Below are 26,398 nucleotides of genomic sequence, written 5' to 3' on the forward strand. Positions count from 1 at the left end.
CTTGAAAACCCAAGTTTCTGGTATTGGATGGTATAAATTTGCTCACCATTATTAGTATATGCCCTCATTGTATCACCTTATTTTTTAACTTTTTGAATTCAAAAAATTATTTAATATATAAAATTTAACCCAAAAAAAAAAAAACCAATATTAACTTTAGATTTATAAGGTTTGAATTTGGTCTGACTGACATTGCCTTTCCACGTATAAACCAAACCCATTTCTCATCTTCCATCCGCATTAACATTGTATTATTTAAAATTGCACTCATGCCTGGTGTGACCCGTTGTATGATTATATTACCGTGTTTTTGCTGTTCCCTTTCCCTCGCAAAAGAATAGTAAACGGATCGAATGATTCCTCATTGTGGTATTATAAACAGCTCGAGTAGTAAATCTGAGAGCTAATAAAACTATAGTTTACTTTTTTTAGGACATATCAGATTTGATTTTTTTTTTTTTTAATTTTGAGAGAGAGGGAGAGAGAGAAGATAGTGGATATCAGATCCTTCTATGTCAAACTTGATGGAATTATTTGGATCATTCGTTTTAATATGAACATAGGGGGTGGCTATTAATGTAACATCTCAGAAGTTTAGTCCAGTATCAAAGATTATGAAAGATATTCAAGAATTTATAAAGAGAGGTCATTAATGAGATGATTGTCCTGGTTCTTAACCTTTTTCGGGTTAGAACCAAAACTGCTAGGAGCGGGTTGGGATCCGAGAATAAGGAGCCCGAGCTCAAGAGTAAGTCGAGTTGTTACAATTAAGATAAAAAAAATGATAACTTAATGATATTTCAAAAGAATGAAATATCTTCCAAAGGAGGCAATGATCTCAATTAACATAACTGTACTCTTTTGTTTTTTCCCTTTGACAGGTATTTAAGTCACTTAAAAATACAAACTAAATTTTTACTTTTTTTTCAATTTAATCTCTAATGCATTATCTTGTCCAAACAATTGCCATTGAAACTGTGTCTGAGAGTTTGGTGTCTATAAATAGGTGCCAGACACTTAGAGCCTAAATAGATACGAAACAATTTTAACCATTAATCTTTTGCAGATAGATGTGGAGAGAAAGACAATGAGAAAAAAGTGTGAATTGATAATATACAATTAAAACGTGATACTTTTTGTCTTTATTTTTCTCTCAACCTTTAATTTAGAAAACATCAATTGATTGTTTTTTTTATCTTCTTAACATCTAAGATTCTAATACTTACCAGTTTGTATATATATATCACTCACAATGATTTAGGTCAATGATTATAAGGAGTTGAGACGTTGACTATTAAATTTGTGAATATAAAAAACAACTTGTTTTTTAATACCCCTCAAAGACACAAGATGTTTCATTTAAAGGAACCTTTTTTTCTCTCCCTTTCTTCATTCGAAGGACATCTCATACCCTTGAAAAAAAAAAGATTTCTATATTTGTAAACTTAATCTCCATTGTCTAAACTATTTTCATCAAATATGATATATGAGGATCTGCATCTCTCTCTCTCTCTCTCTCTCTCTCTCTCTCTATATATATATATATATATATATTTGTGTGTGCGTGTTGATCGAATGTTGGTCATTAGTTGAGTTTGAAAGAGGGTAATGTGTTATGGTCCATTGGGAAGCCAAGACATCCAATTCAATGGGTTCGGATTCGATCGGTAGGCTTCGTATAGAAAGCAGGCAATTTGAATGGTTCGTTTCAGAACTGGGTGTCACACTTTTTCCCGAACTGTATGTACGTGGCTTTGCGTGATGAATGAACTCAGGCGGGTCGAAATTCTTTCTTCATGGTAGAATGGCTTTCGTGGCTTGTAGTATGCGATGTGTTTTTGAGTCGGTTGATGATGCGTCATTTGGTTCGCTTCGTGCCTTTTTGTCCAAAAGAAGGCAGAGGAACTCGAGGAGCGCCGCGATGGACGACGAAGAACTGAAAGGCGAGCTGCCTGCCAGACGCCGGCACGGACGAAACAGCCTGTGTCGGTGTCGCCCCGAAGGGGCCGTAGCCGGTGCTCCCGGAGATCGAACCGCCGGCAGCCAACCGTACCGCGCCAAGGCCTTCGACCCAAAGGGCAGCTGCCCAAAGATCAGAGAGCACGCACACCGAAGAACAAACCCGAAATTCGAGAATCAGAGATGAGCGACATTGGATTTGGAATCGCTCCCTCCGAAATTCAAATAAGCAAATCGAGAGGAAGGAGTGAAACAGTAGAATGGAATCGGCCGAACAAATTCTTCCATTTTCTTTTCCATTCGGATTCCCAACCACTGGATCTCAGCTATCTTCGAATCAAATATTCTACCAGCAGATCGATAGAAAAACTTCGACTCTCGGCATTTATTTCGTGTGATAATGTTCAGTTCTGCGAGAAAAGATCGGACATGTTCGAGTTTTTTTATTAAACGGGTCGACAACAGTCGGACCAGATGCAGATTCCATGGAAGAAATGCTATAAACTGTTACTAATGCTCCAGACGTACCAATTAAGCCGAACTGCCATTAACGAACATCCAATAAGTGGTTATATCAGTCGTAGCAATTAAGCCGAACCCATTGCAAAAATGTGACACTTGATATGCTGCACCGCCACTTTACGTCTCCACAACCAATCTCTTCACTCTATTAAGATCAAATGGATGGTCGATCAAAGGTACTACGTGCGAGTACACAAAGTTCGACTGGAGATGTTTCCCAGGCTCAGTTCTTCTCTCAGTACGCCAGTAAAAACTCCTTCTCTCAATGTGTACGTTTATGAATTTGAACTGCTCCCTGAATTTGGTGTGGTGAAGTGCATATTAGCCATGGCGGCAATGGATGCAGCATTTGTGAAACATGGAGGGATTAAGCCAACGATGCCGGAATGCTTGTATTGCACCGGCAGGCCAGCATGCACAGAGCACCATGTTCACAGAAGTCGCAATGACAGTAAGATTTTTATACTGAAGAAAGTCATAGCACCCGGCGTTCTGATCAGTCTAATGACATCAAATAATGGGGTGGTGGTACAATTGAATAAAAGGTATATAATTGCAGCCCGGTGGCGGTGGAACCAAAATCTGTAGAAGAAATTGATACCTGCTGAGAGTTTTTTTGACACATAATGCAGGAACGCTGCTCAAGCAGATCTGCTGATCATGAAGAACAACAAATTAATGCTGTGCTCTGTGTTGTTCTCGGAACCAGCTGCTGCCATGGCTACCGAAGCAGACGCCTTAGGAGCTCTTCGTACAACGAATATTTTTTAAAAAATATATAGAAATAAAATTAAGAACACCAAAATAACAACAATAATCATTTGCTTCTGTAACGATGTACGTTGCACTAGCAGGAGGATGATCATATCAGAACTTCGTTGCTTCATAAAGAAAAAGCAAGTGAATCCTGACAAGGACGTACCCTTGAAAGAATTGAAGAGAAAAAAAAAAAAAAAAGGAGGCAAACACTAAACCTTTTCCGTCCAACACATTTTTAATCCGATCATAGCGCCTGAAAAGCCGACTGAGAATGAGCGTCGCATTGGGAACTGGAAAAGCATGAGGGTTCTAGACGATAGATTAAGAAACAGGTACGGCTTTACGTACGTGGTTCAGAATTTCATTTCTCAAGAAACAAGATCACAGAAACAAAGGCCTATGGGGGTACAGATCATTGCACAAAGGCCTATATTGTACGTAGAAACAGAAAGAATACATATTTATTACCTTTGCGGACACATACATAGACACCATATGCAGCTTGTTCATCCTCCAAAGCACAGAAAAGAATTAGAATATATATCTGTTTTTCATTTTCCATTACGTAAAATAGCTTTTCCTTTTTTACTGTACAAAACATTAACTTTTTTAAAAGGTATATAGATAACTGATACTGGACTTTACTTTGAGGCCCTAAGTATAAAAAACAGTCATGAAAATTGGTTGTCATTTTTTTCTCACTGTTATCCTACACTGAATTACATTCTTCTCATTCCTCACTCTAACCATTGTTTAATACCACTTAAAAAGAGTAAGAGTGTAATTTTGCAGTAGATAAAAGTTTTAGTGCTGAAAAAAAATGTTCACGCCTAATTAAAATTTTCCTCGGGTTAACGATGTTTGCTTCAGGCTCTTATTTGCAATCTTCGCTGAATAATTCCAATTTTTTTATTATAATCAAGACTGAAAATGCAAATTTTCTTTTTCTAGAAAATGGATAACTGGTCTAGAAATTAAGGCTTCGGAATTAATCTCAGGCAGCTGGTCTGCTCATATAATTATATGTCTGTGACTCGTCAGTTGTGGCTGAGATAATGAAGAACACCCCCTTTCTGGTTGGAGAAAGACATGACAGGAACAGTAGATCTTCCACAATCAATGAATTTCCGTATTTTTATTCATGCTACGGGAAAATAATTATATAACAAAATAAAGTGAGAACAAATTTTAAGATGAACAAAATTAGCCCACCTTGCATGGACAGAATGGGGTGGGTGGAGCCTCTCTTTACTGTGACTGACTGCACCCAGAGAGATCATGAGCCATTTGGTTGAAGCTCATTTATGCCAATATTGACTACCTGCCATGCTCTTGGTCAGCTGAGCTTCTTTATTAGTTCAACCACCATGTCCCCTACCAAACAATTTCATAATCTGTCTGGGCCCAAATTCATGAGTGAGAGAGATTGGTAGTAAAAATTCCTGACCCGCCTCTGCTCGCTAGTCACAATCACTGGGTGTGCCCACAGAGCCATCAACTTCATTAAACCAAGGTCTGGGCTGAAGGTTGGCCAGGAAGTTAAGCCTACCCAAGTCAAACCTGCCCCGGTACGGCCAGGTATGGGTCGGCATCGCTGGGACACTCTTGTCTGGATTCGTGTCCCAGCCAAACGCGCACACTGACACGTACTGGACTTATTCTGTGTCATTTGCATGAGAAGTAATATCGCTGATACTAAAATTAAGAGCTTTAGTTTTATCGATCAGAACAAGAAAAGTTCCATGCCCCTTAAAAACTCTAATTTGCTCGTTAAATTTCAAAAGTACTCAGACAGTAAACACTGGTCATGAGGAATCATGTTCCCATATCCTTGTGACAGAGATTTGAGCCTAAATCGGCTTTACATGCTCCAATGTTGCATGCCTCGGAACCATTATTTTCGGCTCAAGTTAATCTTAAGTCCAGTTCAGCCAGCAGGCTCTTGTTGTGCCAAGCCTTATTGAGTCTGGCCAGGCCTAGATTCACTTTCTCCGGGTACTCTCTCAATTTCCAGGTGCTGGAAGAGAAAAGGCTATATTTACACTAACATTAACACGTTATTTGGTCATTATATGAAATTTCAGTTTCATTTTTTGTTGTATTGCTGTAATATTTGCATTATCCATCTTTTCTATATATTTTGAAGGAACAATTTGCTTTTATGATTCCATGGGAATGTCTTGAGGTAAGGAACAAAAAAAGAAAATCACATCCATGTATGTGGGGGTCATTTTCACTAGAGAGAGGGCCAGCACTCCATTTCTCTGTATGATCAATGCCTTTTACCTTCATTTTTTTTACTCCATTCACTTTGACATGGCAATCATGTTGATGTAGAATGAATGCAGAAGGAATCTGCTAAAGAAAATATGACGAGCACCAGCACAGAGAGAGAGAGAGAGAGAGAGAGAGAGAAATGCTTTTCTTTGGAACTTGCTACAAGGAAAAAAAATAAAAATAAAAAAATTAGCCTGATGATCTCCAAATTCTTCCTTCAAGGGAAACCACCATGACAGAAACATCATCGTGATACTTCCTCCGATCACCGTGAGGAATGTCCAGCAGCTCATGAAAATCCATCCCTACAAGAAAAAAAATGATGCAATTCATTAATAATGGCAGGAGCAGCCGAACCCTTAAATTCAGTACAAACTGATAATGCAAAATCGGAGCGAATCAGGCACTTGATTATTCTGATGTTTCCCCTCGAAGTTATTTACGTGTCTTTCCAAATATCTCCTTGTAACTGAGAAGTCATTGCATGACGTACCTAGGCTACCAACATCTAGGACAGTGGTGGTAACCCTACTTGTGGCAAAGAAAAAAGGCTTGCAAGCCTGACTGGAGATACATGTATCAACCCAGGGACATTTCTCCCTTGTATGCTTGCGAGCAAATCATTCTATCAAAAGCTTCTTTTTGCAGAATAGTTGACAAAACATTGCATTGCCAGGAAGTTTTCTCCTTGTTTAGAAAAATTGCTGCGCCCTACAACACTCAAGCACAATCCAGTTTCCAGACTAATTTGCAACAAAATGACAATGTAAACCAAAAATCCTCTTTGGTGGAGAAGGGGAAAAGGCAAAAAGAAAAGAAAAGTTATCCTCCTTTGTTCATAAGAACGCCAAGGTTAATCTTTTGTAAGATTTGCAACTATTTGTCATCATAGATTGATATGACAAATTTAGTGCACGCAAATCAGCTAACAGATTTGTCTTGCTACATCTTCATTGTATGTGTCTTCGTTTCTTTGTCTCTGTGTGTTAAGACAAAGAGAAAGAGAGATCCACTAACCATTTTTCTTTGCAGCACGAAGCAGCAGCTCGGTGATGAGGTACTGTGCAGGATCACCTTCAGGAACATTCTCCAGGAACCACTCAACGTGTGATACTACTTCCTCATTACTGAAGTACTGGTATAAGCCATCTGAAGACAAGACCAGAAATCGATCATTGGAGCATAGCCGATGATGAGCGACAGATGGGATGCAACTGAGATAGGGAGAATTTCCAATGTAATCAATACGAAACATCTCCAACAGAGCTTCATTCCACTTTGCCTGTCATGAACAACAGAACACACAATATAGTTTAGATATCCATGGCCAATCAAAGTTTCACAATAGTATGTGCATTTGTACCATTTCAGAGAAAATATCAATTTAAATTTCATTATTTTAGTAACCAACTTCAAGAATAAAGTGTAAGATACATAAATTTCCTTGTTTGTTACGCATGCAAATAAAATGAAGATGTCTGTATATTTTTGGTATGAACTGTCACTCAATTGCAACTATGGACAGATAAATACTTTATAATACAGAATTGTGTCTACCTTCTTCAGAAAACCTGCACCAAACGCTCGAGAAACTTTCAACTGCCCTTTCACTCTACCATTTAAAATAGATTGGTCATCATCAGGATGTTCCTTCCTTATCCTCAAAACTTCCTGAATATTAGAACATTGGGACATAATTATTTCCTTGGACAACAAAAAACTTTACAAGTTTCTTCAATTCACAAATATTAGGATTCACAAATAAGGATATCGCACACATCTGCCAATGTCAAATAAAATTTGGAAATGACAGCAACTGAATTCTAGCTCATTCTGCAACTACAAAGAACAGCTCTTGTTATCAACAAAAAAACAGCTGCATTTTACCAAAAAAGGTCAAATAGAATAACTAGGAATAGCAATTGACTTTGCAATTCATATTTTACAAGGAATGAAAGGGCTTCTCTATAAATGAACATGGAATATCCACTATTATAGGTAGTGAAACACAAAAATATAAGTTGGAACACACCTAAAATCCACACATCAATGACACAAAATACCTGATAAGGCATGTAAAGAAAAGGGGACCAGCAAAAATAGGTAATAAGTGCATCCAAGCCATGAAATTACAATCTATACAAGATAAAGTAATGAATGGATATTACCAAAACAGATCAAGGTTTAACATGGTCAGAAAAGAAACTTTTATTTAAGTTGTTCCTCATGTTTTATACTTTGATTAAATCACTGAATTCAAATACATGAAGATCAATTATTGTCTACCAACTTGAGCTGTAATTTTCCTCTAAGGACCTAAAGTAAGCTAAGCAGCAAACCAGAGAACAGGCATTAAAATCCATTAGAAAAGAAAACAATTTTTCCAACTTCATGATGCAGAACTCTGTTGCCTTCTCTTTTGCTATTCACTTCAGGGACCTACTTATCTCACACAAGACTTACTTTTTAGAACCCAGTAAAGGCACCTTTCGTGCCATTTGGGATGGCATGCACATATCTCAGCTAGTTGCTCCCTGTTCAAACCAAACATGTCCTGCAAAGAAACACCTAAGACTGCAAATGATGTTCTTCTGGACACAGGGACACTCTTTATGGAGAAGACAACCAAACATATGAACAACTGTGAGTAACGTTAACACTGTGTCTCTAAACCTGCAGACTGTTGCTCAACCAAGTACCCATGAAATGGCTAAAACTTTCCTGGCTTGTCCAACACAAATAACTCGAAATTCTTACTGCAAGATATCCATCAGAAATGACATGACTGAAGTAAAAAAATCAGCAGTCTACAAGCGTTGCACCATGAATACTGAATAATCATACTCAAGCTAAAACCATGTTACTGCACCTACAGATTTCTATTACGGGAAGTATTTGGAGATTAGAAAAGAAATATGTTTTAAATCATTCATTCGAACTGGACTTGAATCACTTAAAAGAAGCTAAATGCCCAAGTAATTCTCGTTTTTAAAAAGTAGAATAATGAAATAAGAAAAAGACAAAATTACAAGACATTATCTTCATAGAAGTAAAAGGTTAAGACTTTTGCATCCACAGATGTACATTTTACCTCCTCCACGCTTGTGCTGTGGTCTGTGGACAGCTGAAATGCTCTCATCTTTAGTCTGCAGAGTGATATCTCCCTGTTTTTGTTAATTTTAGTACATTGGCTATTCTGGTTATGTATAGGGGACTCCTCAGATATTCTGTCTAGCTCCATGCGGACAACAGGATCCCTGCACCGCATCCTACGCCTAACATCGTCTTTCCCAAGGTGATCATTTAATCTCTCCTGTGCAAGGATAGCACGACTATCACCTAGGTTCATGACATAAACGTCTTGATCCTTCATTAGCATCACAAGGACACAAGAACCCATCAAACCAAGTTCAGGGTTCTTGTCAAGCACTTTATCTACCATTTCCATGTAGGCCTCTTCTGTGACTTCAAGTGCTCGTGACAGAGCTTTTAAAACAGCTGCATGATCTACAGTTCCTGCCTTGCACCTCCTAGGTTGTGCAAGTGAGTCTATCACCTTTCTGGGTGCATCATCAGCCTGTTCCCTGTGCCAATCATAACTCCAGGGAAACAATTTCTTACGCAAAGATTTCTGTTTCCTGTACATTTTTCTAAGCTTAGAACCAATCAGAGATCCTGCTACATTGGACTTGGTCCCAGTGACAGAGGATGGAACTCTGGCATTGTCATTTGATTCCTTTGAAACTGGCCCTGCACCAGCCATTGAATTTGTGTCACTCCTTAGACTGCTAAAGCTATCCCCTTTACCGCTCGCTGAACATGATAGTGTATGTACCACTGACAAATTTTCTCTAGACTGTATGTCATCTTTACATGCGTTAGGGTGTATCTCAAGAGAATCAACTCTCTGCACATCAATGTCCCTTTCTAAGGATGAGCTATGCAAATCAGCATCCTCCATCTTGAATAATTCATAGAGACGCCTGCTCCTCCTTCCCTGCCCGGCCAACTTTGACGCAGATGTAGGAGAGTTATCCTGCACCGTAGTGCCATCAGTTACCATCCTCTCCAAATCTTGCACACTTTCTGGAACCTTGGCAGACTCTGCATTTGAAATGTCCGTGGTACAAGTTCTACCATCGTCAGAATCAGCAGCAGTTTTAAGCAAGTCATTACTTCTTGCACTTGAAGTTGGTAGAGAGCTACTAGCAGCTGCTTCAGCATCACCAGTTTCTAACCTATCACGCGAATCCAGTTCACACAATTGAGAAAGAGGTTCTTCATTTCTGCTCTCTGGCATATCAGCGAGACCTTCATGAGGCCTACTCAGATAATCACATTCAAGTGGATTGGGACTAGGGTGATTATCATAATCCCAAAGCAATCCTTCCAGTTCTTTATCAATTGCCCTGTAAAGATTACTCATCAGAAAATCAGGAGCATCAGGACCATTAAAACCATCATAGATTCCAACAAACAGCCAGCCATGCTCTTCCGACAGGACAACATGGACTCGGTCCTCGCCTGCCTTACCATGAGCCCATTGGAGATTGCGGCCATCGCTGTGCTCCCCAACAGATGTTGCCGTCCCAGACATTGCCGCAGCATCGAAACAGTTTCTTGGCTCCTCAGTTCGAAATTTTGCCTCCTTGGATTGCCAAACGAATCGACTAGCTGGGTGCAACAGCAAGCGATGCACCCAACTGGACCCTGAATGTTTAGAAAACGTCCGGGAAAGCGCACTTCGCATGGGCTTGCTCATGCTCCTCATCAGTCTCCTAAGAGTAGCCTTCCTCTGCCCAAATGCAAGTGGTGCGGAGAAATTGGATTTATCGGTGCTCTCAAGCGGCCCGGAGAGGAACATACCCTTCTCAATTGGCCCGGACATGAACCCAGCACCCCTTTCAAGAGGCCCCGAGGTGAAGCCTCTCTCCAACGGCCCTGACATGAATCCATTCAGAGGTCCCGATCCCCTAGGCACAGGTTGTAGGGGAAGTGCAGTAAAAGAAGCAGTACCTTCGAACGAAGCTGCACGATCTTGCGGTTCGCCAGCAAACAAGCTGCACTGATCGTATGCTGTAACGGTGCGGGTACTCGGCGCATTAGCGCTAACAGATGCACCAGATATGGTCCTAAAGGTAGTTTCAGCTATGCTCTTGTGGGGTCTCTGTAATCCTGGCTCTTCCACAGCCTCTTGTCTAAATGAACCCGAATGGTTTTCAGAATCTATCATACTGGAATCAATGGTGAACCTCTCGGAATTCGACGGCGTTATTGCCGGAGAGTCGATCACGGGCCTGACATAGCAGAAGGAGTGGCCCAACCCCTCATCCAATGGCTCCAGGAATTCTATATCAACCCCACCCTTGCCATTTCCAGTCGGGACGAGGCAACCGATTCCGTTTCCCATTGCCTTTGGAATCAAGCGACGATTGCTGCAGCAGTGAACATTATACTAGTCCTTTGACATGCACATATTTGGGGGGTTTTTGTTGCTCTGAATCTTTATCAAGTACAAGATGAACAAGCTCAACCAAAGCGCTCCCCCTCTAGGGTTTACGAAGAAAATACTCATGATAGAGCCTAGCCTATATCTTCGGAGCCAAATGCAAAACTGAACAAACCCATCTACAAGCATAGGCCATCTAGAGTATGAAATCCAAGATGAACAAGAGACGGGAAAATGGAGAATGTGGTAACCATCTAACCTCTTTAGGGATCTCCAATCCTGAAAACAAGCGGCGAATCAGATAGAGATGATGCCTTTCTTGGGTGCTCAAAAAATGGGAGAAACAAGCTATGCTTGTTAATGGGACATCGATGTGCAAAAATAAGAGATACCCATCAATTATTTTTCTAATTGAAAAGAACCAATCTGAGAAGAAACGAGAGAAATATACAAAAACACAAGGGGATTGATGCTCAAGGAAGAGATCCAGCACGCAATAGAAAAAAAAAAAAAGAAATGAAAGAGGGATATGTCAAGGAGAAACAAAGAGGTCTTGGGATTGAGGGGAGAATGGTGGGAGGGAGAGAGAGCGAGAGGGGAGGTAAGCCAAAAGAGGGAAAACGGGGTGCTCTTGCTTCAATCAATCAAGTTTCAGTGAGCTCCGTTCTTGGGTTTTTCAAAACATTTGAGAGGGTAAACAAAGTCAGACCCAACACCGCTTTTTTCCTGCTTTTTATTTATTTATTTACTTGTTTATTTGAATGATTGGTTTTGGTGCTAACAACCATTTGCACATCGTCTCGGTCATCATCATTAACCCCATCATCATCGTCATGATGTAACAGGATGCAGTTTGGTGCATGGGGTGACTTTTTCTAGGTGTTGACACATGCAGAAGCAAGGTTCAAAAGATGCAAAGGCACCATCATCATCATCAGAATACAAATTTGTCCAACTGCGTGGGGTCGTCCTGGTGAGAAAAAAATAAGCGCACAGCGAGCCCGCCATCTGAGATAATTATTCTTCCCAACTGCACAATTACAAATAATCCTGACATTTCATAACGAAACTCGAGAGTTTATTTTATGGCAACAGGTTTGACTTACTGAAGTTAAAACAGAAGAAACCCAAGTTCAAAAATAATCATAATAAATAAAAGAAAAGAAAAAACAGCATCCACCTTCTTAAATGCTTCTGTAATTCTTCTTTTTTCTTTTTGCAGTTTGAGAAAGCCAATGACAAATTGGCAATGATTAATGGAGTTGGTATTTATTGAAAATTCATGGTCAAACACCAAGTCAGTAACAGCACCCAAGGTGGGGGGAAATTTTTCTCCCCATTTGTGGCAGTAGTCCCTACAAAAAAAAATATCCACATGCAAACTCTATTTATGTCATTAAAAAAAAAGTCAACAGCAAGTGTCAGGTTTGTCTGCCTCATTGAATAAGTACCAATGCAGGTCAGGTCACATGGGGACAGGCATGTGAATATTGATTGACTCTGCCCAGAAAACATGCATGCATGCAATCATGGCCATGCATAACGTGACATGACATGTGGAGTCAGATCACATGCATGTGCATTGGGCAGCTTCTGCAATGCATGCATGATGATAGCATGCATGAGTCAAAGAGCACCAAAATCTTACCATGTTTGACCTCATCATTTATTGCCTTATATGTGCAGAAAAAAAAAAAGAAAAAGAAAAAAAGATGAAGTTGTCATGTGGTGGGCTCCATCCCACTTCCCACCTGCACCATTAGGTTGTTGACATCAAACACCACATAAAGCCAAGGTGAGAGTGAGTGGCTTTCTTGCTCCATCTGCATGCATCCAAACACAAAGAGGCTCATACAAATGCGATGCCATGGCCTCCACTTACCACATCAAACTTGACCAGAAGAAAGATTCATTGATGGGCCACCTAATGACAACCTAGATTTGAATTGCGCCAAAAAATTTGGCCAATATATACCTGCCACTTAGATCCAGAAATGCCTTCACTTTTTTAACACAAGAGAGAAAACTGCAAGGACAAAGTATCCAGGTTTTTCTTTACATGTTCACAAGAAAATACAGCCCCTCCTAAGGGCATCAATAATCCACCATAGAACTCCAAAGGCTGTGTTTGGAATGATACAATAATAAAAAACTGACAGCGACGTCTTATGAAAAACTAGGTTTTATGACAACATGCTTTTGTAACTAGTTCACCCAGTGTGGGCAATTGCTTACACAGACCCAAAAAAACTTCTTATTCTTATTTTTATATCGATATGATATTTTTCCAGTAATTTTACTCATTTACATATTGGTGCTCCTCAAAAGTTTTAAATTAAAAAAAATAATAAGTTTTCACTTTTCTGCAATTTTGGATTCTTTATTGCTCCCCAAGCAAAAAAGAACCACCGAGGACGTCGATGATAAGAATAATTGGGGAGGAGCAAACCTGTGGTAATCCTGCAACGTACTTGAGGAAAAGCTATAGGATAGCAAGAAAGAAGAATACAGGACGCTTTTGTCACTAATCAATGCAGTCAACCTATCGAAAGGACGAGCACCAGTAAATTCCTTTAATGGCTTCCCCGTCATTCTATTCCATTGTGACAACAAGGCCACTCTAGGCAATCTCACTGTTCATTGAGGTGACGCGTTTCCAAGGTCGTGGGGACAAAGAGAGTTATAAGGTTTTAAAAATGGGTCCGATTCGTAACAGCTGAAATGCGTTGCAGGTCAAGTTGAAATCAGATTTGATATAGCGAAAGAGTGACAAACCATTGTACCGGATCCGATCCGTTCGAAACCTTTGTTCATATAAGAAAAGGTCGCTTTCGTTTTCCTCTGCAGTTATTTAAGGAGAGGAAGAAGAAAAAGAGAAACTTTTATGCGTAAGGACCATCTGCAAATGGGCCAAAGATTTTCATGGCCTTGAGGACAGAAAATATATCCATGGTAAAATACTTGTTTGGATACGTTTTTCTAACCAGGGGTGGAATCAGAAAATTTTGACCAAGAGATACAAGTTATAAAATTTTAAAGTCTTAAGAAACACCACGATATATAAACGAAAAAAATTATCGTGAATTGTCAATATGAAAATATACATTTTATATTAGTTTGTGTAGACAATTGCCCCTCTTGTCAACTTGAACCATTGTGCAATTTATCAAATCAGTCAGAGCAAAGAGATCTACAATCTTGGCTGTACATATTTATATGATAGAAGATATGGGCTTGTGGAGGAGCCCATAGACGCACACAGATTACTTATTTGCATATTACTGTCCCATAGATCCATTTACTTATTTGCATATTGGCGCCCTTCAACCATTGAATTTTCAGTAAGAAATTTTCTGGACAAACACCATTGTGAAGCATAAATGTTCCCCATTATCAGCATCTACAATGGTCGAACGAGATCAATTTAGAGGAATGATGTCATAAGCCTTTGAAATTAGAGATCTAATATGATAATTGCACACCCACGCACACAAAAACACACACAAATAAATAAATAAATATATAAAGTAGCTCGGAAGTCCGAGTCATCAAATGCTGCATAGATATAAAGAAAAGAGATTCAACTCAATAGTGAGGAGAACGTCAGAGGATTGGTAACATTAAATAAGAGGCGGATTCCAACTCCACGGAATGGAGTAAAGAAGCATTAAATTAATGGGTGCAAATCAACTTGTTGGTTGAAGAAGGGCCAACCATTAAATATGGTATTCTTGGCACGTCCACTCAATTGGGTAGTGGTTGACTGTTGCGTTCAATTGAATTTGGTCCCACGTTGTTTTTAAGTCTTCAATTCAAACATCAGCAGATGAGCAGAGGGGCTTCCTCATCTGTCCGGTCTATCTACCACAATAATACGTGGTTGGACACATTAATATTTATATCATCTTCACCCTCTCACTGCAGCTGTGCTTCTTATTACAGTGGGCGGCCTTGTGCTTTTGTCTCTTACCGTAAAACATGACATCCAAACCTTTCCACTAATTTGAGGGTTAGTTGGCAGATAAGACACGCTACAAATTATGTGTTTATGTATGTATGTGTGTGTGTGCACGCCATGCACACACATGTCTGATATTGTGTGCCATGCATGCATGTTTTTTATGTGTGGGAGGGCACTTGTTAGTTGGGGTGTAGGAGGTTGGTTGGAATTCAGTAAGTAAAGCAACAAAATGAAATTCAGTGAGCAAAACAAGACGGTGAACCAGATAGCCGGCTAAAAATGCTGTTTACCGGCAGCCCTTGTCTTTTACCATTGGCTTGCAACAATCTGAATCAGCCGACCGATATGGTATCAGGCTATCAGCCACTCTTTAAGCGAAACGGTTAGATATCGCTTTTGGATTTTCACGGTTTCCATTTTAAATTTTTCCAACATTACAAAAAAAAATGACGAAAATTTGGCTAAAAAGTGTCGAAAAAAATATCTTTTAAAAGACCGATGCTGATTCTCTGCATCCCTTTGTTTAGAAAAAATTCCTGTCGATGCTCCGGTCCAGGCGGTTCTTGTGGAAGGAGGATAATGAAGGGTAATGTAGATACACCACAACTCCCCCCTCCCAGATCTCCAAGGCAGAAGGAAGGAGAAAGGAGAGGCGTTAGCTCACCAGAGCGAAGAGTCGTGTGAGAGATGCTGGAGGGTGGCGTCCCTTTCGCTTTCCCGGACAAGAGCGAATAGCAGATGCCACGTCCACGTTGCCTCTGGACCTCGGCCACCAGCCTTGATTGTCTTACGCCTGCAGTCAACTATCATTCCTACCGCGCAAGGCAGAGAGGGGCTTGACCAAGGAAAGGAGGATTCAGGGAAGTCAAGCTCCCACCAATTATGGTGCCAGTTGTAAATGAAAGGTGCGTATTAAGTAAATGTCAAAATGATTCCGGACAATAAATTTAATAAGGTTTTACAGGTGGCAGTTCTGCAACTGTCGAATTTTTTCTTTTTTCTGTTCAAACACACCGCCAAGTCAAGATCTGCTTTAACTTTACGGGATGAAAAGACACTGCGCTCCATATTCTTGATCGCCGGACCATAAAACGTGATTCTCTCAGGCAAACCAATCGGAGTTTAATTGCGCGAGTCAACCTTGAATCAACTCAATCTATATTGAGACAGATACGGATTATTCACGAGTAGACCAACCAACTAACCCTTCATAAAGGTGTGGTAGCAAACCATGTTGATTCGAGCTACAACTACGAGACATAAATTCGCCACATATCTCATTAAGAAAAGGGGAAATATAATAAATTACTAAGGTAGAGAGAGTGAGAGAGAATTAAAAATCACACTGGCATGGCCAACTGGCCACTACGAGGAGAGCGGATGCTACTCACTGCTTTTAGCTTGTCATGTTTAACTCTGCTCATGACATTACCAAAACAACAGCTCCTGATCGAGGCATGGTGGTCGCCGAGAGCAGTAACAGTCACCAAAATGAGATGATGATGATTCTTTGTTCCATTCCGACCACCACCTTCTAAAAGTAATAAGCCGTTTCACCATGATAATGGGTATGACGAGCATGACACTGAACAATGGACTTTCCGATCGTTCACATACCAAACAGCTAGCGTCTGCAGGGAATTTACTACCTATGACAAATCTGAGAGCGCATCTGTTGCTGACCTTTTCTGCGCTTCCTCTCTGATACTTAGAAGATTCAATTCAATCTCGTTGCAGAGTCTTTTCTCCACAAGGCTGACGGGCAACCATAGTTTAGGCTCCACATCTACGATATACGAAAGGAAAGTTGTTCTTGGAAAGGAAGAGCTATGACTTTCTTCTGCCTGGATGAAGCATCAGAGTCAGAATAACTAATAAAACAAGCAGCAGTGGCGTGTGTGAGAGAGAGAGAGAGAAAGAGAAGAGAGTATTTATATAATTATGCAGAGAGAGCATTTATGTAATTATATAGTACAGTACAACCATTGACCAGAACAATAATAGATGGACTAACTATCTGATTTTATCAGAACTTCATACTCAAGACCAGGAAATTTAATTGCAAAGGTTGCTTATTTCAGACAACAGCAGAAACTGCCATTAGAAAAATGCAACTAACTACTTTGATTTAAAGTATATGAGACGTTGACTGTACCACAAGAAATTAGTATCCATAACGCCACCATTAACTTCGATTATAATCATCCAATAGAATTTATTCTAGTGTACCTGGCACATGTATATTATAATACAAGAATGTGGACTGAGGAACCTATTGAAGACTAGTCTTTAATTTTTCGTGCTTGGTTCCTGGAGCTATGCCGCTCCTTTCATGAAGGTACAGTAGAAGACTCGTTTGTTCAAAGGCCTGTAGAGCTGAGATGGCAGATAATTTCGCCTTAATGAGGTCACAAACAAGAAGGCCGCATGAAGTAGCTTTTTGTCAACTCTAGCTATTTGTTCAATAGTTGGCTGACTCACCGAGTTGGCTTGGGAATCGAGTCAGCTCGGATTGCTAAAAAGCCTAGCCATGATTCAAGGTTGTCCCAGCTGGCCCCTAACTCGGCCTGACTCGCCCTTGACTTGGCCCTAACTTGCCCAATTTAGGTTATTTCAAAACTCAACCGAGTCGATGAGTCAACTCGCTGACCCGATGACCCGGTCATCTGTCAATCCAAGTCCAGGTCATGGGTTTGCCAAATATGATTTGTTCCTTTCTAGCATCTTAAGCCCCTGAGAGCCACAATTGGAGTTCTTGACCTTCGCATTGAGCTGAAGCTTTTGATTGGATAAGGGCAATCACAACCTACTTACCACTGACATTCCACAAGGTCGTCACATCCTCTCTTATCACACAGGATGGTTCACATTTGCAATTCTAGCGAGGACCACTTGCTTTTCCTATTGGCCTCCTAGCTTAGCTAAGAGACGGATATTCTACCTTCGATCATCATGAGCGGCTGGAACTCATTATCATTAGACAGATTTGAAGAATCATGACAAAAAAGTTTGGGTTTTCACATTTTCCGCTCTACACCATTTCGCAGACCATTTAGCAAAAGGAGGAAAAGGTTTGACCCAACTCGTTATTGATTATTTTAGCAAAGCTTCAAATGGACTTTTTAGTTCTAGGTTCTAAGGTGCCATTAGGTGTTGACAAGAGTAACAATTGAAAATCCTTACTTGTACCATGGACCATGTGCCTCGAAATAACTGAAAATCTCCTTCAATCATGGTAAAATCAATATTTCTCCTTCTGCCAAATGGAAGAAGCTCAAGATCATTCTCGTAACAGTCCATGGTCCCCTTTGCGTTAAACTTAAACCCAAAAGCAAGGCTCTGCTGACCAATCTGTTTAAGGGCAGAATGTTTCCTTTAGAAAATCATACCAAACGATGCCATATGCATACCTTTAATCTGTATAAGCAAAATAGCAAATAAAAGCATGCAATCACGTCTAAAGGATGATAATAGCAACAACAGAGATGGAGAAAAAAACAATTTAGCACACCATATGGCACCATGAAGTACAAAAAAGCATGAATGTGCCATAGTTTTCATAAGAGCTACGTTATCATTAAATGGACAATTTTAATTGTCATGTGTCACCCTAAGTCAACAAAAAGATAAACTTAAAAGCCGGTTGCAACCAAATAAGGAGAAAAGGTGCTGCTTGAAATAGCCAATACAATAGTTTCACAACAATACCAACAAGAGATTTATTCCAAAGACCCTCGGCCGCGAAGCTCTGTTTGGGAGATTTACGTAACAGGAAATTGAAGAAGATTTACCGACTTCATAGTTGTTATTTGCTTGCAAAAATAACAGCTTCCAAAAGTAACCCAAGATTAAAACTTTATTCTCCACAATCTTAATTCTAAGGCCAGTAAAAAATACAAACTGAAATATTGAGAAATAGTACACACTGACATGAATCCAAGGACGTTATTAGCACAGAATTCTTATGAACTTTTCCATTCTGGATCATCCAAAGTTCTCACACCTTTGTCTTCCAAAAAACAAACAAAAAACCAACAGCCATCTTGATAAATTAAAGTGATTTATGATTGGCTATTAACTTTGACATGAAGTTGAAAGAACATTATCATACTCACGTTGATTAAGTGAACATCTATAAGCATTATCATTCGCTTAGTCTCCTTATGCCATCATATTTTATATGGTACACTTGCTTATCAGCATTTAAAATTGTTAAAGCCATTTAAGTGAACTAACAATAGTCAAGAATTAGGATGTTATCCTTCCCTTCCCTATTCAGTTTAACACTGTTCCATTTCTGTAAGATTAGAATATTAGATGGTAAGATGGCAACTGTTCATAATAAAACATATGGGAGAAGGAACACTTGGGCCATTGAGTGTCCAATATTGACTTTAAGGTTGCAGACACTTAATCATACTAGTCTTATGCAGGTATCTACATGCAAAACAATCCACACTAGTGAAGTACTTGGATTCACCATTCTTTCCAAAATTGGCAAAATGATTTGTTGGTGCACATCTCAGACATGCAAGATCTTCCATTACTTTTTCAGCACTGCATAAAACATAGCCGAAGGCAGTCAAAATCCTAAAACGCTGAAATATGTTATCAGATTACATACACGTGCTATCACTAACTATGAGTTTGATTTCCATAGATCATCCAAAATAAGATATGTCTGCAACTGCATTCAAGTCAGGCCACATTAACCCTTTCATGCGATAGACAATCATTCTGAAGTGCTAAATTTCCCCAATTCCAACGTTTTTCATGTGCAAATCCTTGTTTGTCTTAGCTATCACCAATCATCAGTGTGTCCACGATTGATGTATCCCTAAAAATGCTGCATAAGTGAAGTGGTTTATTTACACCATATTCACTCACAAGGCCTGCTAAGGGTGCTCCATCAACAGGACATTCCTTATCCAAAAAAACGAACGACACAGAGCTAGAAACATATGGACAAAAGAGATTGGTTTATCTATGTTTCAGGGGCCCAAAAAAGCATGATTATCAGACTGGCTACACTTCCTCCATGGTAAGCTAACTCACAAGGGCTTCGGAAAATTGCTCTCTAAGCAACTATAATGGCCACAGGGCTACAAATAATGCACCACTCAGGTTCAAAAAGCATCTAAAATGGACAATCGCGTTAGCGAAACACAACAGGTACATATTGGGATCTTTCAGTATGTGACAGTGAACAAAGTTTCGGAAGGAAATGCTCAGACGACAAGTTCGCGGACAACATAACAATGAATAATAGCACCAAATTAATTAGCAAACCTGACAATTGACACTCACTCGAGTCCCTTATGCAATTGGAGCCAAGGGCTCAAATGCGATATACTCTATACTGATGGACATAAGTGACCAATTTATAAAATTAGAAGGAGAATACAAGCAATTAAACTAATATTCGCTTCTCAGTAGCATGCTAGAAGATCTAGTATGACAATTTGTTTCATATGATCTCGTAGTACTGCTCAAGAAATCACCATTTAATACATGACAAGATTCAAACTTATTTCAAGAAAGATTGCAAAAGACTTCAGTAGTTTGCCTTAAATTCACTTGAAGCATCTGCCGAATCAGCAACTTACAAGTTGGATAAGGAAAACTACTAAGTAGATAATCGACTCCGAAATTGAAAATTCAAGAAAAGATGAGAACGGAAACCTGGAACATCCTAACGAATCCGCCGCTCCTCTCGATCAACCGGCAGACGGCCAGCCCAGGGATGAAATCTATCAGGCGTTCGTAGTCCGTCAAGACGTCCCACACGGCCTCGAGACTTGTCGCAATACGGACCCTAGCCCGGACTCTCCGGCGGTTCCTGCCGGACTTCTCGATCTTTATAAAGAAGGCATCGCCACCGGGCGGAACCGATCCCGACGGCGAGACGGACGTCTCTTCTTCCTCATCTCGTTCACTGACGATGAGATCAACGGGGGGGAATCGGAGGGACGGGAACCCAGGACTCGTCCGACGGAAGAGAAGGGGGCTTCCGCGCGTTGGCGATGGGGAAGATGGTGAAGGAAGAGAGACGAACCACCAGGGGGTTTGATAAATCGAAGGAAGGAAAAGGCATTTCTGTCGTCCTGGCGAGGGTCGCTGCGATAGGAAAGCGGCGCGTAGAGGACCGGAGAGATAAAGAGGGTGCGCGCCATCTGCGCGACTCCGGCGGACGGATTTTATAGGGCAAACTGGTGGGCGTTCCCGGCGATTTTGAAGGGAATGGCGCGCAAGGGTATTTATGTCATTTAACTGTAAAAGCGTCTAATCGGTTGGTGCAGAAGGCGCCCCGGCGTGCAGGGGCGTTTCCATTATCAGCCCAAATGACGAAACTACCATCCACTTTATCTTCTTTGACGAAGGCATCTTTTCCTTCTTTGGGTTTTCGTTCACTGGCTCGTCAAATATCACGTTAAATGGCGAACTCGCGAAGCGTCACGAAAGAACCGAGTCCGTCCGACGTTTACTTCGGTCCTTTCGTCTTCCGCCATGGCCGCGTCCGTCTCTCTGGAGCTCACCGCATTGGTCCTTGCTCAGGTTTCCTTCTCCGTCTCACTCTTTCAATCTTCTCTTTCGCCGAATGAATAATTGGAGAACTCATGAATGCCAATCTTGTCTCCCCCACTTTCAGCGTCTTGGTAGTTGGTAGCGGTCGGGCCAAATGTGAACTACGAAACATGTTCCAAGTTTTCCTTGCTTGATTTTCTTTTTATATATTGTTGGTAGTCGTTGGGAGATCATCCTAAGCACAGGGAGGTAACTAGAAGTTGAAATGCAGAGTGACTGCTGCTCAGGTGGCTTTCATTTGGCATCTTATACTCTTAATTCTGTTGCAAGAAAATGTGGAATATGCTGTTACACGGGCTGTGAGAAAAGGTTAACAGGAACGGTTTTTAAGTTGCTTAAGTTTCATCGGTCGTAGAGAATGAAGCTGTCTGATATTCAATATCCTGTTTGTGATGGGTGCTAAAATTTTCTCTCCGGGAAGAAGGCGCACTGGTGCAGAATAATCGTTGCGATAGGATAAAACTGGTTTTTCTTGGTGCAGTTGTTCCTTGGCTCAGTCTGATACCTAAGCTTAAGCTCCTTTTGTGCACATACCGGTGGTATGACCGTGGGATGGGACTATTCAACAGTGAGTGGAAAGAGAAAATGTGATGCAACATCCATAGAGCCGCATCGGTTCATAAATTTGACGGACACGGGTTGATAATTAGTAACTAGAGCTGGCAACTACTTTTCCTTTTCTCCATTATATATAGATAATAGGCTATGCCCCAGATGACTGTGGACACCCCTTTCTCCTCCCTTATGTTGAAAATGTGGTCACCTTTCCAGAAAAGTTCTACGATTCTGAGGAGATGTTAATTTAAAGTTTGTATTATTTCAGGGTTCCTGTTGATTCCAGTCCATAGAGAGAATCATTATCTAATTATAGTGCCAGTCGTTCACATAATATACCTAAAGTTAGTACAGTCCTTTGGTTATGGCAGCTGTTTTCAGAGACAAATGGCTTCACATTTTTTCGGTTCTCTTAGAATCAGTTGTACCAAATGGTGGAACAATTTTTTAGAGAGGGTTATATAAGGGAAATTGGTTTGCATTGTTTTGGGTAATATTGAGTCTAATCAGGTGGAGAAAGCATCTTTTGTAACCTACGCATGCATACATCAGCTTCCATTAGTATCTAAGACCCCTGTCACTCGATCCAATCAAAGAAGAAAGATGGGAAAGCTGTTCCAAGGAAAGGCTGATCATGTATCTTGCTCAATTAATCTCTCTCTTTGTAGACTTCTTACACCAGTTTTCATGTCCCTACATGTATTTTGCTGTTGGTGAAAGGTTATTGCCAGCAGAAATTGTTTTATGTTATTTCTTACTCCCTGTTTTTCTCCTTTGATTTTCAGCAGAACTCTGGTTCTTGTCTTCCCTGTGGGCATGGAGCATGTGCATTTCCTAGCCTTTTAAGAGTTAGTGACAGTGGTTCCTTCAATCGATCTGTTAGAGGCCATATTGGAAGCTCACAATTTTATTCTACTTGTCCCAAAAGTCTTTCTATTGGGCAGCCAGCAAGATCTGTTGGACAAAAGAGAATGGTGTGCTCAAATTCTATGGTGCAAGTAAGTAACTTGCAGTGTGTGTATTTCTAAGAGGCAATAAAATTTGGTTGTTTTCGACTTTATCAGGGGAAACTTAATATGTTGAACTTGGAAACTGTCTTTCTACTTAAAGCTGCTTGATGTGTCGAACTGTTGTTTGATACGAGAAATGCAGTGCTCCTATTGTGTTTGCTTTCTACCTGTCTGCTACTTCTCTTTCTTTGTTTGGTTGTTTCTTTTGAGAGTGTGCTTATGTCACGGCTTGTTCTGTGTGCATGTGGACAGTTTCTGTAGCCTTTCTTTGCCTTCTGGCTTCTAGTCTGAACGCCTAAAATTTGTTTCTTGCTGTAGTTTCTCTAGAAACTGTTCCACGTGATGCATCCTTTTGGATTATTGACAACATGGACATATACACTATTCAAAATTTTAATTGCAATTTCAAATAGAAAATCTGTTTTGAAGGAATGAGGGATAGGGAAAACAGGGCATCTTGCCTTTGTCCTCACTTTTCATTACTCATATCCTATATTAATCTTCTTCATGCTATACTGGTTCTACTTTTCTAGTTAACTAGGTTCCTTTCTCGACCTTTTGAAGCCCAAGCATGAGAAAAATGGCTTTCAAAATATTAGTCTAAATGTTTGGCATGCAAGTCCTAGTTACTTGCAACCGATCACAAATTGCACGTCCTTGATTTCCCATCTTTTTCCAGTATGCTCTTACTTATCTACACTCTTTGTAGCATTAAAAGTAACATTTCTTCATGCACAATCTAGGTTTGGATTTGCTATACTTGCAAGCCTTCAAAAATGCTTGGTTGGCTTTTCAATTCCCAACAATTCCTAACATATTCCAAGTAACTTTGGTTTGGTTGGCATTGCTTTCTGTTTTATAGGATCAAGAACTCCAAGCTGAAGTAACTGCCAAGTGTTTCTTTGATATAGAAATTGGAGGTGACCCTGTGGGAAGGATTGTAATGGGCCTCTATGGTGATATTGTGCCACTAACCGTGGAAAACTTCCGTGCTTTATGTACAGGTTTGCTTCTTATGGTTCTCTTTTTATTTATGCTAGAGGTATGCATGATAAGGAGCTAGTGACATTCATTATTTTGATCATGCAGGAGAGAAAGGGTTTGGCTACAAGGGATCATCCTTTCATCGAATTATTAAAGACTTCATGATTCAAGGGGGTGATTTTGTTAAAGGAAATGTGAGTTTGATTACTAATTACTACTGATATCAGAAGTGAATTAGAATCTAATTCTGGAAATGTTATGTGAAGGAAATTACTGTTTGTGCTATAGGACTACTGCTTATCCTAAACTGAGATGCTCTAAATTTCAAATTTCTCCATTGTTTTGAAGGATAACTCAATTTTAAGCGCCTGATTATCCTACTGGAAGATTATTTACTAACGACTATTATTTTACAAAATCAGAATCACTAATCATTGGTTAGGCCCCAGGCCTCTAGAAAACCTAGATCAGTCGACCTAGGTTCGGAGTGGAAGAAAAAGTTTAAAATAGGCAACTTAAAACCCCCAAATTTGCATTTTAATTTTTTTTTCTGTGTGAATGATTGGTTATACTAATTTGAGACAAGTTAAATTAGTAACTTGAGGTTGTGTAAGATAGGGTGGCTTGCTTTTGCACTCAAGTGGACTGGACATGTTTCTGGTGACAGGGAACAGGAGGAAGGAGCATCTATGGTCCAAAATTTGATGATGAAAATTTTTCTCGTAAGTATTTTACAGAAATGACGCTTGGAAGGATCTAGTTTTAGTTGACTTCCTCTCACCTGGTATTTCTTATTGCCTTTTATGTTCAAATCCTCATAAATTTTGTAACTGATTGGGTCGTCAAGTCAAACTTCATGATTTGCAACCAAAAAGTGAAGGTTTGATAGATAACCAAAAATGAATGATGAATGCGACCTAGAAAGTAGGTTGCTTTTCTCTTGTTGCTTACTTAACCAAAACTTTCGGCTAGTGAAGATATGGAAGCACAAGTTTTCTGTCTTGGTTTTGCTGTACTTCTTTCCGAGGCATTGATACATTTTCCATTTTGTCCATTTTCCAATTTTCCCCTACAGTAAGTCATACTGGTCCTGGTGTTCTGAGCATGGCAAATGCTGGACCAAATACCAATAGTAGCCAGTTCTTCATATGCACTGTCAAGGTAAGTTTTTCTTTCCTTGTGCTGTTGACCTTATATCATGTTGATGAAAGGTCATTATTTGTTTGATGACTGAATAGTGAAGTAACCTGGGCAGGCACTTGATCAAATGTACATATCAAAGATATGAAAAGTGCAAACTAAGTTATTTCAGTCTCAGAAAGTAGAACAAGCTCCAATTAGTAAAGACAGGTTTTGTTAGGATCCTCAGATCACGACATTTGATCACGATATTTCTAAATCTCCACATTCACCATTGTCATCTGTGTCTTTCAACTACTGCCAGAACCCACGGTCTGTGATCCATATCGTATGGTTTTTTTTCTCTTAATAAAAAGTTGCTGTCCTGCTGGTCCTGAGAATGCTTTTAGGTCACAATTGAGCCCAAGTTTAAGCCCAAAGATTCAACAAGATAGGAACCTGTGTAATTTATTTTTTGTTCTTCTTGCACATTAACTATAATCTTATTTGCTTAGTTTTTGGCGTTCAACTACGTTCCATCCGTGTTTACCTTTCAAGAGTATGATATCCTTATGACCGTATCCTGGGTCATGCAGACTCCCTGGCTGGATAAACGGCATGTTGTGTTTGGTCATGTCCTGGAGGGCATGGACGTTGTAAAATCGCTCGAGTCCCAGGAGACTAGCAGAAGAGACGTTCCCAAGCTGCCCTGTAGAATTGTCAACTGTGGAGAATTGCCCTCGGACAGCTAACTTTTCCTGGGTGCTTTTTCTTTGTTTCAATTTGCTTGTAGTTTCTTGGGCAGGCCTTTAGCATGTAGAAATTCAAGTCTATTACTCCATTAGCATGTTGGCTTTCGAGGATTTGTTCTTGTTGAGGCGGGTCACCCACCTGATACCTCAAGTTGCTTGAACGCAATTTCTGTAAGGATCTCGTGCAGGTATTCATCATTTGTTCATTTGGCCTCTGATAATCGAATTTGACAATAAATTATTCTGTGTTCTATATTAGCGTTCAATACTGGAATCAGCTACACAGTGCACATGTTCGAGCATGCGGTTCATACTTGGCAGTTGGGGCTGACTCTGGGTTTTCTTCCAAACAGGCACATGAAGAGGTCTGGTCCTTGAATGCTTTTTTTGACGTTAAAATAAGCGCCTAAATAACTTGCTTGTTGCAAATAAGATTAAAACTGTTGCAGTTCGTTGTGAGCTTGAT

General features: G+C 40.0%; 3 protein-coding genes across 4 annotated transcripts; 1 reads left to right on the forward strand and 2 right to left on the reverse strand.

Moving 5' to 3' along the window:
- Positions 1-5,639: 5,639 nt before the first annotated feature.
- LOC116262391 (protein phosphatase 2C 32) lies at positions 5,640-11,652 on the reverse strand. The gene is made up of 4 exons (XM_031641720.2): positions 8,609-11,652; positions 7,075-7,188; positions 6,535-6,799; positions 5,640-5,822 (listed from the first exon to the last, which is right to left on the reverse strand). The coding sequence occupies exons 1-4, from the start codon at positions 10,925-10,927 to the stop codon at positions 5,707-5,709; spliced, it is 2,814 nt and encodes a 937-aa protein (XP_031497580.1). The 5' UTR covers positions 10,928-11,652; the 3' UTR covers positions 5,640-5,706.
- A 4,555-nt stretch (positions 11,653-16,207) lies between these two features.
- Positions 16,208-21,436, reverse strand: LOC116262685 (uncharacterized). Its single transcript, XM_031642167.2, has 4 exons — positions 21,413-21,436; positions 20,610-21,197; positions 18,111-18,278; positions 16,208-16,771 (listed from the first exon to the last, which is right to left on the reverse strand). The coding sequence occupies exons 1-4, from the start codon at positions 21,434-21,436 to the stop codon at positions 16,577-16,579; spliced, it is 975 nt and encodes a 324-aa protein (XP_031498027.1). The 3' UTR covers positions 16,208-16,576.
- Positions 21,184-26,185, forward strand: LOC116262475 (uncharacterized). 2 transcript variants are annotated; one of them, XM_031641890.2, is made up of 7 exons: positions 21,184-21,482; positions 22,853-23,065; positions 23,940-24,081; positions 24,167-24,255; positions 24,729-24,783; positions 25,137-25,222; positions 25,777-26,185. In XM_031641890.2, exons 1-7 carry the CDS (start codon positions 21,435-21,437, stop codon positions 25,930-25,932), a joined length of 789 nt encoding a protein of 262 aa, XP_031497750.1. In that variant the 5' UTR covers positions 21,184-21,434; the 3' UTR covers positions 25,933-26,185. The 2 variants fall into 2 exon arrangements, with proteins under 2 accessions (XP_031497750.1, XP_031497751.1); XM_031641891.2 differs by having other exon boundaries at positions 22,856-23,065.
- The last annotated feature ends 213 nt before the right edge of the window (positions 26,186-26,398 follow it).

Source organism: Nymphaea colorata, chromosome 10, assembly GCF_008831285.2.
Source record: "Nymphaea colorata isolate Beijing-Zhang1983 chromosome 10, ASM883128v2, whole genome shotgun sequence".
NCBI lineage: Eukaryota > Viridiplantae > Streptophyta > Magnoliopsida > Nymphaeales > Nymphaeaceae > Nymphaea > Nymphaea colorata.